This window comes from Pelobates fuscus, chromosome 6, assembly GCF_036172605.1.
Source record: "Pelobates fuscus isolate aPelFus1 chromosome 6, aPelFus1.pri, whole genome shotgun sequence".
NCBI lineage: Eukaryota > Metazoa > Chordata > Amphibia > Anura > Pelobatidae > Pelobates > Pelobates fuscus.
In genome coordinates, this window is record NC_086322.1 from 274839697 (window position 1) to 274854974 (window position 15278).

At 42.3% G+C, this 15278-nt stretch overlaps 1 protein-coding gene across 3 annotated transcripts in view; it reads left to right on the forward strand.

Annotated features, from left to right (window-relative positions):
• SEPTIN9 (septin 9) overlaps positions 1 to 15278 on the forward strand; it is a 198542-nt gene that overhangs the window by 78109 nt on the left and 105155 nt on the right. Inside the window, exon 1 of one of the 3 annotated variants that reach the window (XM_063459184.1) lies at positions 7542 to 7751. The exons of the other annotated variants lie outside the window; for them this stretch is intronic. Within the exon in view, the coding sequence (XP_063315254.1) occupies positions 7697 to 7751 (55 nt within the window). The 5' untranslated portion in view covers positions 7542 to 7696. Of the gene's footprint in view, positions 1 to 7541; positions 7752 to 15278 lie in introns of those variants that run through there. 3 annotated transcript variants of the gene reach the window in all.

Sequence of the window (15278 nt, forward strand, 5' to 3'; positions counted from 1 at the left end):
GAGGTAGGGGGCAGGAGCTGAGAGGGGGGAAAGGAGCAGGGAAAGGGTGGGACAGGGGCTGAGGTAGGGGACAGGGGCTGAGGTAGGGGACAAGGGCTGACTAGGGGGACAGGGGCTGAGGAGGGGGGACAGGGGCTGAGGTAGGGGACAGGGGCTGAGGAAGGGGACAGGGCTGAGGCTGGGAATAAAAAAAACTAGTGTTTTCCCCCCTCCCTGAGCCTTACCTTAGGCCAGGGAGGGGTGGGCAGCAGCAACCAGCAGCAGTCAATGAAGTAAGTCTCTCCTGATGATGTCAGGAGGAGGGGGGCGTGGCTTCCTCTGCTCTTCTCGCAGACTCCCCAGCGGTCCTGTGAGAAGAGCAGTGAAAGTCACGCTCTCTCCTCCTGACATCATCAGGAGAGACTGACTTCCCTGGCTGCAGGCTGCAGGGAGAGAGGTAAGTTGAAAAATCTGACTCCTCAGCCAGAGGCAGGGCCAGAGGCAGGGCCAGAGGCAGGGGGTTCAGTATTTTCCATTTTTTGCTGGATACGGACGGCCCTGGGTTTAGGGCGGCCTGGGGGGCAATTGCCTCCCTGCCCCCCTTCCCAGCCCGCCCCTATCTGTCAGTGTCACACATGCACGCAGATCTATTTTCAGATTACTCTTAAAGGAGAAGTATCACTTCAACACTGGCTTTTAATATAATGATCCTTTCATCACGTTTTCCTTGTTCGATAAAGTATTTGTAAAAAAAAAAAAAATGATCCCTCCCCTCAGTATATGACAGGATACTTCCGCCATATACGTACACCCTGGGTCAGACTGTGGTTGAAAACCTCTATATAGTCTCTATGGTCTTCTTAGCTTCACTCCCTGCACTGTGCAGTGACAGCATGACACCCAATAACTGTCAAATTCAACACTGGCCGACCCAAGATCACTCAGTGAACAAACCTGGTAGGACTGGGAGCAGCAATATTAGAACTTTTCCTATGGTTATAAATATTATATAATAATGCATATAGTTTTATACAGACGGCAAAGTTAGATAAATAGTGTGAAAAAAGTGACACATGACTGGGGGACAGGGTTACTCACTAAAGTGAGAATTCAAAGTGAATTTCAAATTATTATTTTTTTTTTAATTTTGGCCTTGAATTTTACATTTACTTTGTATTCTCACTTTACTGAGTAACCCTGTATTTCTGGCTTTTACTGGCTGGGAGATTAATGGAAATGAACGGGGAGAAACTTATCATGAAGGGATTTAAATGTAGCTGGTTTATGTTAAAGGGACACAATAGTCATCAGAACAGCTTAATGTAGTTGTTCTGGTATCTATAGCCTGTCCCTGTAGGATTTTTATTGTAAACACTACCTTATCAGAGAAAAGGCAGTGTTTACATTACTGCCTAGGAACACCTCAAGTGGCTGTCAGACAGTGACGAGAGCCGTTTCATGGGTCAGTGCTGCACATTATGCAGCACTTACGTTTAGCGTCTCCACGCTCTGCATGTAGGCACTGAGTGCTCCTTATAGAGATGCTGATTGGCGCAGCACATAGTTTTGCTGCACATGCCCAGTAGCCTTGCAATGCTTTACTATGGGAAAGCATTGGATTGGCTGAGATTGTCAACTTTGATCTCAGCCACGGAGGCTATGGTGTCATGAATACAGGGAATACATTTTTGTATTTCTGACACTATAGTGTTCATTTAATGAGTTAAAGGGAAAATGTCCCTATCTTGGATTTTAGTATAATGTTTACTTAATCTCTTACATGTAGCAAACTTGTTTATGAGGTCTGAAAAATATAGTGACATGGAGAAATATTCACTGCTCTAACCTAGAGCTGAGCGCCTCCATGCCAGTTCCCTGTCAATCATTGTTATAGGCTCTGCCCTTTGTATCTGTCAGTCAGCATAGAGAGCAAAAAGTGGGGGAGAACCTGAAACAGTTATTCGTTTTCTTCTCCTCCAATGCATTGTGCGCATGGACTGAAATGGCTTGTGATGTTAATTACCAAATCTTTAATTTGAAAGAGAAATGGAGTGATGGCTTTAGTTCAGATTTCGTATTTTTAAAGGGACACTTTAGTCACCAGAACAACTACAGCTTATTGAATTTGTTCTGGTGAGTAGAATCATTATCTTCAGGCTTTTTGCTGTAAACTCTGTCTTTTCAGAGAATATGCAGTGTTTACATTACAGCCTAGTGATAACTTCACTGGCCACTCCTCAGATGGCTGTTAGAGATCCTTCCTGGGTCATGGCTGCCTAAAATGCATCCAAACATTCAGTGTCTCCTCCCTCTGCATGCAGACACTGAATTTTCCTCATAGAGATTCATTGATTCAATTCCTCTCTATGAGGAGATGCTGATTGGCCAGGGCTGTGTTTGAATCATGCTGGCTCTGCCCCTGATCTGCCTCTTTGTCAGTCTCAGCCAATCCTATGGGGAAGCATTGTGATTGGATCAGACTACCACTTCTGATGATGTCAGCAGACTGCTTGTTTTTCTGAGGCAAACAGCATGCAGAGTTACAGCTTCAGGCTTGAATACAGTAAGATTTTGCTATATTTAATGTTTTTATTATATTTTATGTCATGAATAGTGCCTCGCTCGCTGTGACACACACCCCTGTAAACAAACTCAAGAGAAAGCATTCTGTCCTTGACTTTGGACATTGAGTGTCCATGAAAATTGCATTCTTTTACTGTCACATTGATATGACTCACATAGTAACTCACCGTTTTACTCATACATAATGAAACAATGGATCTATATGCATAGTATGAACGTTTTGTCTGGGAGAAAGTATTTCTAGGATCAAAGTATGTTTTTCTTTCTAATCCATTTAAATAGTGAACTTACAAAAAAAAAAGTTAAACAAAGCATTTAAAAATAAAAATAAGACTGCTTCATATTAAACAAGGCTATTCACTAAATCCAAATTGTGAAAAATGTTAATTGTATATTTTCTACAATTAGGCCAAACTGGAAAGGCTGGGGGAAGGGGGGAATCCAGATTGTCTTTTAATCAGGTTAGGTATTTGTGGTTTATTTAACGAATGGCAGATCAACAAAATTCAGCGTTTTGTTGTATGAATTTGATTTAACTGAAACCCCACATAGGCAATAATAATATAACGTATAATAGAGATAAATTGTATGTACACATTGTCTTGTAGCACAATATATAGATGGCATTTAAATTAACACAATATTTTCTAAATAGCTGTTTAGCGCCCCCTTCCCACCACCCCACCCCCACACACCTCAGTGTAAAAAGATTACTTTTCTCACCGTTTGCCAGCGCCGTGCTGGTCCGGTTGCGGCTTGCCCCACCAACGCTCTGCCCCCTTGACTGAGATCATTAAACTTGATGATCTTGGCCAATCCAATGCTTTCTCATGGACAAGCATTGAGAGGCTATCGCGCATGCACAACTCTATGCATCGCTATGGGGAAAGTTCAGTTCCTCGATGCAGAGCGTGAAGATGCTGAACGTATGTGCTGCACACTATGGAAACACCTCTGAATCTGAGGTGTTACTAGGCAGTGAAAAGGCAGTGTTTACTTAAATAAGCCCGCAGAGACAGGCTATATACACCAGCACAACTACATTAAGATGTAGTTGTCCTGGACCCCGAGAAACACATAGTAACAAGAGGTAACCCCATACTGCAATAGCGCACAATAAGGCCACACAGAAGAGGGGCAGACGACTAGCTACCAAGCATGATGATTAGAAAGTCTCACAAAACAAGATACGACACTTACACAAAGCTACAATCATCTCTCAAAACCAGCAGTGCAGGAGAAAGTGGCAAGTTTCAAAGCAAGTGACACTGAATAGATACACAATGTGTAAAGGGAATAGCACTTAACCACTGATAGCCAAACATGTCTAGAAATGTACACATGGGAAGTTATCCGTTCCAATGTTTTACCATAACTTTTGACCAATTGGCTCTGTAACCAATAAACACAATACCATGTACCACTACTTAAATATGAAAAAGATTGTCAAAAAAAAAAAACAGATGTAGTTGTCCTGGTGACTATAGTGTCCCTTTAATTTACTTTTAAAATAAAACAACTTATGTTTTCCATGAAACTTTTAAACTTTAAACGATTGCTCCAAACATCATAACCACTTAAGTAATCTGAAGTGTTCATAGTGCTTGGAGTCTGCTTGTGTAACATTTCATTGATAAATGTGGCACATGTAGACTAAAAGCACTTTGCTGACGGAGGTGTAACTCTACATTATCCAGCCCAAAGCGAGAGTCATGTAGCATAGCAATGATGTCATGTCCTTCCACTACACGTGACACCAGTTTTCCCTTGCAATGATGGGGAGTGACATCACCAGATGAGGATTGGGCTGCAGAGAGAACTTTTGGCCTCGGTTTGGGATCGCAGGCAAATTTATATATGTATTTTTTCAATACAGGGGCACGATGCCAGCAATGGTCACTACAACACAAAAAAAGGTTTTAATAAAATACAGTTTTTGGCTGAAGTGACACTTTAAAGAAACACTAGAGTGTTAGGAATGCAAACCTGTAATCCTGACGCTAAAGTTTCCCTGTCCCTAGTAAAATACAGGTGTTCCCCCTCCCCCACTCGTAAATAAAATTAATAAAATAAAGGATTTATTTACCTTTTTCCAATGCTAAGTCATCGGCGCTGCTTACCTCTCCTCCTCCCACGATGTCATGGAAAATACATGACCTCCTCCGGCGTTGTCCAAGTCAATGCTCCTCATAGAACAATGGGAATATGATGTGCATGCGCAGCTAGTGGCGCAGCATCCAAGATAGGAAAGCACTGAAATAATGCTTTACAGTGGGGGCTTCCACATCACATGACCTAGTTTTACTCATTCAATGCTGTGCAAGCCCCTCTCGTGGCTGCCAGTATGACAGAGTTAAAACTAAAGGGTCACTACACCTAGAACACCTCATTGAGATGAAGTTGTCTGATTGACTTTAGTGGTCTTTTAACATCATAGCGATATATAGCGGAATTTTGATATATAAAGATATTAGGGCCATATATCCAGGGGGCAGTCCTGATGTAGGACCTTTGTTCCACTGATCTGTCTTATCCTCTGTTGTCCTGATATTGGGGGAAAACTGTGTTGAAAGGGTTAAAACCCTGTTTCCTTTTACCTGATACCAGCGCAGAGGTTCCTCGGCGCTGACTCCGTTTCCTCCGGTGTCAGTGCAATAGGGGGCAGGTGTGCCGCGCGCACACTAGGCCTTCCCCATAAAAAAAACATTAAATCGATGCTTTCTTATGGGGATCTTGAAGATTCTGGACTTTCTCGTGCAAGCATGAGGACATCCAGCGTCTTTTTACAGATTTAAACTACATAAAAAGCCAAGCAACACCGGAAACTGCAATGTTTTACAATGCAGGGTTAAAGGACCACTATAGGCACCCAGACCACTTCAGCTTAATGAAGTGGTCTGGGTGCCAGGTCCCTCTAGGGTTAACCCTGCAGCTGTAAACATAGCAGTTTCAGAGAAACTGCTATGTTTACATATGGGTTAATCCAGCCTCTAGTGGCTGTCTCATTGACAGCCGCTAGAGGCGCTTCCGCGCTTCTCACTGTGATTTTCACAGTGAGAAGATGCCAGCGTCCATAGGAAAGCATTGATAATGCTTTCCTATGGACTGACTGAATGCGCGCATGTGCTCTTGCCGCGCATGTGCATTCAGCCGATGACGTCCAAAGGAGGAGGAGAGTCCCCAGCGCCAAGGGAGCCCGGCGCTGGAGAAAGGTAAGTGTTTAACCCCTTCCTCCAACTTCAGCTTGGCGGGAGTGGGACCCTGAGGGTGTGGGGAACATGGCACTATAGTGCCAGGACTCGTTTTCCTGGCACTATAGTGGTCCTTTAAGGGAACAGGGCACTTCACTTAGATGATGTGGTCTGGGTGCCTATAGTGTCCCTTTAAAAGAAGCAAATGAAATTCACAGTAAAATGGGTCACTAGGTACATTTTACAATAGAGGAATGAATGACCACGTTAATGCCATTATGTAGTGTGGGTCACTGTGAAAAAAGGTGCAGTAACACTTTTTTAGAATGCACCATCTGCCTATGGAGATCTACTGTAGATCAGTGGTGGTCAAAATTTAAACCCCAGACATCAAAGTTTCATGGGAGTTGTAGTCCTTCAATGGCTGGTGATCAACATTTTGGCTGCCCTTAGCTAAGATGCTAATTAAAAATCCATGATGAAATGCCTTCATATTGGGCAGTGTCTTCAAGCACTGATAAAGCCACACTGGTATTAAGCATTTTGATTGTCACAAGCAACAATCTATTTCTATTTAAAGGTGGTCACCAATCCCAAGGTCCACAAAACATTTGTCAAGGCTGGTACCCCCTGTGTGCATGGCTGGTTTCCTGTTGACAGCTGGCCTTTCCTCTCTCTCTCTCCCTCTCTCGATATTTTGGGAGTTTCCTGCTGCCTATCGCTCCGGCTTCAGGATGCAGTGACGCCATCGCTTTAACCCTTCTGCTGCCACATCCCTTGCCTCCCAAACTAAGCTAAGCAGCCTAGGTTTCTGTCCATTTTTAAAAGTCAAGGCATCGTACCAGCAACAGCAGCAGCTTGCTGACAGAGATGCATAGTACCACAACTGCGTTAGAGAACAGGATTCGGTTAGATCTACGTCACACATCATATGTTTTTTTTTTTCTTAAACATTTCTTCTTCTTTTTTTTTATTTTTTATTTTTTGTGGCATCCAATTAAAAATGTCACTTCCTCTCTTTTAATGAAAGCTTTTTTGAATTGTACAATCTACTTTCTTTATGAATAAATGCTTATACCTGTAACAAGAGTATTTGCATCAGATGCTAAGTATACTAAACAATGTACGTGTATGTGTATATATTATAACGAGAGAGAGAGATTGCAAGCTCCTCCGAACAAGGTTCTGTTTAACATATTGTCAAAATTTCTAATAGTTTGTCTCATTTATTGTTAAATTCTCCCTTTAAATTATTGTAAAGTGCTGTGGAATAAGTTGGCGCTGTACTAATGCCAATAATAATAGCACACACACACATATAGACGTCCACGTACTCCTTTAACCCCTTAAGGACACATGACATGTGTGACATGTCATGATTCCCTTTTATTCCAGAAGTTTGGTCCTTAAGGGGTTAAAGACCCAGTAACACAGCTTGGCAGTCACCTGATGTAGCACATAAAAGATTCACCCCGTGTGATGCATGGAGATTTTGTCACAACATGGCGTTTAAGGGGTTAATAATAACTGCCATAGGCAGGCCACCTCTGTGCAGCTGGGCAGCCCCGGGAATGTGAGCTGTGTTAGCAGTGTGTGCGCGTGTGTGTGTGTGTGTTTCTGTGACATGGGTGGAGTTTGCCTGCTGCCTCTGCACCATTGATTCAGATCAGCCTTTGGGGGCTGTATCTTTATCCTCAGCTCAAGTTAGGGAGTGCGAGAGACAAAACCCCACACACATTAAAGTCAAAAAGTTTAGGATTGCAGTCACAACAGGAGAATCCATCCCCCCTCCTCTTCTTCCTCCTTCTTGGCGGTGTCTTCTGATGTGAAGCCTATTTTTTTTTCTCCAAATTTGGGATTTGTTGCTTAGAGGGGAGGGGGGGGGGGGGAGACAATCTGAGCTGTGATCCGACAACTCTCTGGAATTGGGGAAGGTCCCAAAAATGTCTGATCCTTCGGTCAATGCGCACCTGGAAGGTATTATATCTGACTTTGAAGGTTCGTATGCCAATGGTTATGTCCTCTTTATGTGCTGTATATATATAGTTTGGTTGTTTCGTGTTACAGTTGCGTACGGGTGTACTCTGAGGGCTGTACAGTGCCTGTGCTTTCTGGAGCCATGGAAGACGGATTGGGGAAAGATAGCCAATAAAAATGGCTAGAATATTCAGAGAGATGCAGCAAGCGTTACATTGGAACATTGTATACATATTTACCTTTATAAATAGAACGAAGCCTTATAGGATGACAACAGAATTGCAAGACATTGAACGGTATGTCAGGAAGATAGTGGTTTTTGAACGCGTGGAGACAGAGAATAATGTTGCAGCAGGCTGACTATTAATCAGAAAGAACAGTTAAAATAATGATAAGATGACTCATAAATGGAGGGGGGGAGGTAGGCGGAAGAATTTTTTTTTATATATTCCATTTCTTATTGAGAGCAGCTACAGATGTTTGTACATATCCTGATAGAAGCTGTAACCTTCACCAGTGATGGCTAACCTTAGCACTCCAGATATTAAACACTATATTTCGCATCATGCTTTGCCAGATGACCTTGGGATCCAAGGTGTTTGTCAGTGACATTGCACAATATCGGGGGTTGATCACCCACTAACCTACAATGTCAATGCATAAAATGCTATTTAACCTGTTCCTTATTAATAGCGGCTCATGCACAAATTGGTGTAGTTCGAATAAGAGTTTAGAATTTAGTCAAAATATATTATAAGAATTTTCTTTTTTCAGCTGAGATGGACAGGTTGATTTTTCAGCAATTTTCATTTTAATGCATATCCCAGTTACCCTACATTTATTTTATCGCACGGGACAGTCAGAATGAAGTATGGTATACTATTGTGATATGAAAAAGGTTTGTGTGCAAACATGTGATCTCTGGCAGAAATGAACTGGCATTTAAGTGTGTATGTAATACAGAATTACTAATTTTGTTTAAAACAAAAACGACAATGCTCAAACGAATGCACAGCCTTCTTATATACTTTATCGTACACATAGCATAGTCATCGGTGGCTATAATGTTGTGGTCCTATCAAAATGCAGGTAACACCATGATGAATATGGTCTTCAAAGAGCATTACCAAGGTCTTGTCTTCTCTGAGTACTCTAAAAGGGATGGACTAGGGTCCTTGATGTTCTCAAGTGACCCAATAGAGATGGTCTTGATTGAAATAAATGTGTAGCCCTCTCTGAAGAGCTTCAACATGAATTGGCCTCTCTGATATGGTCTAATCTACACAGGCTGTTCTACCTGGTTATTGTTTTCAACTAAGTTTCAACATATTACTCCAACCAAGTGCCTTTTATGTCAACCTTGCTTAACGATGTATCGTTTTAAGTACCATTTATTTCTGAAATTGAACAGGATCTGAAGATACTTTATTTCAAGTTGAGAAATAATATGTGTATGAAGTATCCTTTTAATATGAATACTTGCCTGAAATTTCTTAATAGAGTTTTTGGGAGGTACACTAAAAGGATTTATCTAAAATCATATCCTATTGCCCTAGTAGCAATAGTCCACGGATTGTCCAAGGTACTGGATTGACATAGGAGGCTCTAAAAGGGTTGCATGAGAATGGTTGTCAAAGTACCACGAGGACTGATTTCAGCATCACTCATCATATTTCCACTTAAGGATAGTAGATATTTTAGAAGCAGCCAGTGGGGAACTGTTGTCCTACAAAACAATATTTGTCCTGCCCTACCCAATAAACCTCATCCAAACAATATAAATGCATTGAGTCATTCAACTCAAGTGGGTTGTAAAATCATTTATTACTGTTAAGTATTTAAAAATCAGAATTGCTTTGGTCCTCAAATCTCAGTGGTTGGACTTGAGTCACTTGTATTAGTTGGAATTCTCTTTGTTTTCTCCATCCTGAAGATCGGTAGTCTTTTTAGCATTCAGAGATAATTATTTATTTATTTTCACAGAGGGGTTTTCTCGAGCTCGCTATTTTGGCTGGTCCTTTGTAAGAGTCAAGTGTTTTTTGTTTTTTTGTTACATCAACTCCCAGCTGAGTGCTAGTCAGAACCTCTCACGTTTCTGTGTCTGTCGTATGGGGTCAGCAGCTGAGCATGTGGGCTCGGTTGGGGGTTGGTGAAATAAATGGAGTCTGCACTGTCTTCTCATCCAGTGACAGCAAATTAATATGAGCTAATTAAGTGTGTTTTTGTTTAGGGACATCATTGTGGAAGAAAAGAATTGACAAAGTAATTCAATGTAATGGCAGTACTTATGTTCAACACAAAGAATGGAGTTTCTGTTAAAGTAGAGTTTACAGTTAAACCATTCAAGCAAATCTGAATTAATGTGTCATTAAGAGGGCCAAACATGAGATGATATATCAGAAGAAACATAAATGGCCACATATGTTATCTTGTCAGTTCTGGTAAAATACGTAACAATTTACTTGTTTTATAAAATGGTGTCTATTCTCTAAAGAAAGCTAATGCATGTTTTTATGTTTATAGTTACACACAAATCTAGTTCAACACGCAACATTCCTTATTATGCTCAGAGGAAGATGCGCATGTATGTTTACCCCCATCTCTCATCTCAATACGCGCTTACGTCAGACTTTAGATAAAAATAGATGTGTTCTATTGAAGACAAATCTCTCATCACAGATTCAGATTTCTTCCACATTTTGACCTATGTTTTAAAAGTCTCTCTGTTACCTCAGCGCAACTCAAAATTTAATGAATAAGCCCCCCTTCCATGCATGCGTACATATGTTTACACATATGTTATAATTTTGTTAAGGTGCTTTTATAGGGTTGGATTCCACAAATTTATCTCAAATTTAATGTGAGACAACTTCCACTACTCCTAACCCTGCAACTGTAATTATTGCAGTTTTTTATAAACTGCAATAATTACCTTGCAGGGTTAACTCCTCCTTCCAGGGAACTTCCTGATTTCTTCTAGCAAAGAATTTCTTTGCTAGAGCGTCGCTGGACGTCCTCACGCTGTGTGAGGACCTCCAGCGTCGCTCATTTCCCCATAGGAAAGCATTGAAAATCTTTTTCAATGCTTTCCTATGGGGAGCGCTAATGCCGCACATGCGCATTAGGTCTCCTCGGCCGGTGGGCGGGATCAGTCTTGAGGAGGAGACAGCGACGAGGGACATCGTCGCTGCCTCAGGTAAGTGACTGAAGGGGTTTTCACCCCTTCAGTAACCGGGGATTGGTGGGTGGGAGGGAGAGGGTACCTCCAGTGCCAGGAAAACGGATTGTTTTCCTGGCACTGGAGTTTCCCTTTAACTCCTAAATGGCAGTGAATTGAGCAGTGAAACCTGGGAGGCATGATCTATACACTAAAACTGCTTCATTAAGCTAAAGTTGTTTAGGTGACTACAGTGTCCCTTTAAAGTAAACAAAAAAGACACCCTTTGTAGAGTCTCCCTGAATAATTGTGTTTCCACAAAACTCCCAGCATGCCATGCAAAGTATAAAAATTACTACAAATCAGCCAAGGCTTCACCACACGGCTTGCCTCATCAAAGGTGAAACAGCTGCATGTGACTGGGCAATGCGCGTTAAATTCCTAACCTGTACTTTGACTCAAAGGCTGTTGCTGAAGGAATGTACAGAGATGTGAGCAGTTAAAGGGACACTCCAGGCACCCAGACCACTTCTGCCCATTGGAGTGGTTTAGGTGCCAACTCCCACTACACTTAAAGTACCACTATAGTGCAAGGAAAACATAATAGTTTTCCTGGCACTATAGTGCCCTGAGGGTGCACCCACTCTCAGGGACCCCCTCCCACCGGGCTGGATGGAGAGGAAGGGGTTAAACTTACCTCTTTCTCCAGCGCCGGGCGGGGAGCTCTCCTCCTTCTCTCCGCCTCCTCTCCTCCTCTTCAGCTGAATGCGCATTCAGCCAGTCTCATAGGAAAGTATTTACAATGCTTTTCTATGGACGCTGGCGTCTTCTCACTGTGATTTTCACAGTGAGAAGCACGCAAGCGCCTCTAGCGGCTGTCAATGAGACAGCCACTAGAGGCTGGATTAACCCAAATATAAACATAGCAGTTTCTCTGAAACTGCTATGTTTATAGAAAAAAGGGTTAACCCTAGCTGGACCAGGCACCCAGACCACTTCATTAAGCTGAAGTGGGCTGGGTGCCTATAGTGGTCCTTTAAGCCTGCAAGTGTAATTATTGCAGTTTTCATAAACTGCAATATTTACATTGCAGGGTTAAGTCTTCCTCTAGTGGCTGTCTACTAGACAGCCACTGTTCAGAGGGACTTCTCCCTATGTGAGGACCTCCAGAGTGTTCCTTTGGAAATGTCTGTCCAGAACACTTACCATTAACAATACCTTCAAACCAACAATAGTATACGCTGAAAAAAGACAAAAAGACAACAAAAAACAGCACAGAAGAGACTCACATGTTACTCAAATGTACAACTTGGCCTCAGGGTTTGTGGGTGCTAATGTGAAGCTTTCATTTACTCACATCTATTTCTGAATCATCACATTCCATTTAACCATCTATGGTTGTTTGTAAATAAAATAGCTACTGTCCCTTTTTATTGTATTCTGCAGTTATCCGTATTTCCTTGTAAAATGATTAATCGTATGTATGTATATATATTTATTTATATGTATTGTATTATATGTCATTAATATACAGACTTCAGGCAAGACAAGCACATATACTAGCTTAAAGACTTACTCCAACCACCCTAACCACTTCTGCTTTTAAAAGAGGTCATGGTTCTTGGAGTTTGTATGCGCAGCGTTTTTTCTTGACGTAACTTTGGCAGCCCTGAACTATGTTTTGGATTGCCAAATGTGAATTCAAAATGTCTGCTGCACGCTTGCAAGCGACAAAATTAACCTGCAAGGTGAAGCATTTGTCTCTGCTCCCTCCTTTCTTTAGTGACGCCCTCGTGCGTCCTTATACCTATACACCTCACCAGCTCAGCTCAGAGCACGTATGCTCTGTAAGCCAATTAAACCGTCAAATCAAAGACTTCTCTATGAGAAACATTTCATTGGGACTCGCAACGGCTGCTGACATCAAATGGGCAATGGAAAGCTGCCCCAGCACTGGATTTCACGTTTTAGGTTATTTAATAGTCTTCTGTTAGCATATACGGAGGGACCTAGCAATAATAATAATAATAGCAAAGTATTTAACCAGGAAAGGTACATTCAGATTGCTCTGGTTTCCAAGTACTGCAGGAGATGTTACTATTAGGATCACTATAGGCACCCAGACCACTTCAGCTCAATGAAGTGGTGTGGGTGCCAGCTCCCTCAGGTTTTAACCCTTCACATGTAAACATAGTTTCAGAGAAACTGCTATGTTTACATTGCAGGGCTAATCCAGCCTCTAGTGGCTGTCTTCCTGACAGCTGCTAGAGGTGCTTCTGCGATGCTGGATGCAAAATCCGCATCCAGCGTGCAGAACGTCCATAGGAAAGCATTGAGAAATATTTTCCTATGGGCAGTTTGAATGCGCGCTGCTCTTGCTGCGCATGCGCATTCGGAGCTGACGTCGGCAGAAGGAGGAGAGTTCCCCAGCGCTGAGGGAGCCCAGCGCTGGAGAAAGGTAAGTGGCTGAAGGGGTATTAACCCCTTCAGCCCAGCGGGAGGGGGACCCTGAGGGTGGGGTTCCTAATGGCACCATAGTGGTCCTTTAATGTTACTCATTTTATCTACCTGGAAAGGATGAAGGGCTGAGTCAACCCTGCCTGGAATTGAACCTGCGACCCCCAAGGGTCGAACAGATTCTACTGATCTATTATTAGTTCTAAAAAGACCGCAAAAAGGATTGGAGTAACTCCTTAAGTATTGCAATTATCACCGTGTTTAAAACAGGCACTTGAAATGAGAAAAAGAGAAAAACATAAATGTTATGTGAAAAAGTACACACTGGTATATAGAAACACACATTAAAAAGTATTTTTTCACGTCTGCTATTTTGTCTGCATAATGTTGATAGTATCACTATCAGTGTGGAATGTGACCCAGATTCTGTAGTGCAAGGTTGCCCAGGTGTTTAAAACAAGTAGCCTGGGGTCATTTGCCTTTTATGACACCTGGTATGTCTATTCCAGGCAGGATGTAACTCACAATTCTCAGAATCCCTTTTCTAACAGGGTTAAGGGTTATATTGATCCACTAGACCTACTTATTTGCTTGTACTGCCTATTCTGATCTTAAATGTAACGTCCCATGAAGGTCAGCCTTTGTTATTTCCAAAGTTCACACTGACTCTGATTTCAAGAATCTTCCTAGGACAAAAACCCATCTTCTATTCAAGACATGAATCAATACAGATTCAGGATTCTGAATCATGAATATGTAACTTCCTGGTACGATGACTTCCTTGTCCTGGAATCCCAGTCTCTTGTCCCCTAATATCACGCCTCCGTTGTACTGGTGTGTTAGTTGCTTTGGACCAGTTGCGCTGTATCTCTATATCTGCCTCGAGTATTGTGTATGTTGAACTCCCACCCCTTTGGTCTCTGCGGAGCTGCTTTGGACTGGTACCCAGAAGTCTCCCTTGTAACCAGGCACAACATTATGAAATAGCCTTCTCCAAGGAAAAACATTCATGGGGTGTCCTGGACTACCTAGCAAGGAAAGGTTTAATGAATGTTCTTACCTCACCCCAGGTGCAGATGGTAAGGGTTTAATAGCTGCACACTATAGGCACCTAGACCACTTAATCTCATTGAAACGGTCTGGGTACAGTGCCCCTGCCCCCTTTTGTTCTGCAATGTAAAACATTGCCGTTTTTGAGTGTTACGACACTCACCGCCAAATAGATGAAGCCGTCGTTTAGTGAATAATCCCCTTCTCCAGAAATGCAGTTTCTGTACAGCCGACCGTCAAACTCCCGAACGGTAAATATGTGAACGCGGCAACTCCCGACCATCCAATCAGCCGAACTCCTTTCACAGCTAGAAATAACGAAAGCGCTGTTCCAATAGTAATTCCCCCTACCCACAAACGAGACAGAAGCTCTGTATTGAGGGTCAAACAAGATCTGGCTTTACTGTGGGCTACCCGCCCGTATTTATGCAGGTCTCCCACTTGGTGGACACTCCCCTATGGGACCAAATGGGAGACTGTAATTACAGTAGGACAAAAGTACATTTCAGACATACAGTCACAGACTTTTCCCACAATGCAATATGTTTCCCTCTCCTCTGCCCTGGAGATAATTGAGAAGTAATTCAATTATCTCCAGGACAAAGACACATCGCCATTTTAAACACAAAAGCAGAAAGTACATCAAAATATATAACTTTAATATAACCAAATATTCCACATTCGTATCACATATCCCCAGATAGCCTGGATCTGAGTGCATATTATTGACGAATAGCGCTCAGATCCCATACGTATAGTTCAATCGCCATGGAGTCAAAGTTCTTACAGTCTTTCGGTATGCGATTGACTCCATGGGAAGGCTACCTGGGTTAAGTACTTTCATATGCGGTAAAAACTCCCGAACAGCCGGTGTTCGTACGTGT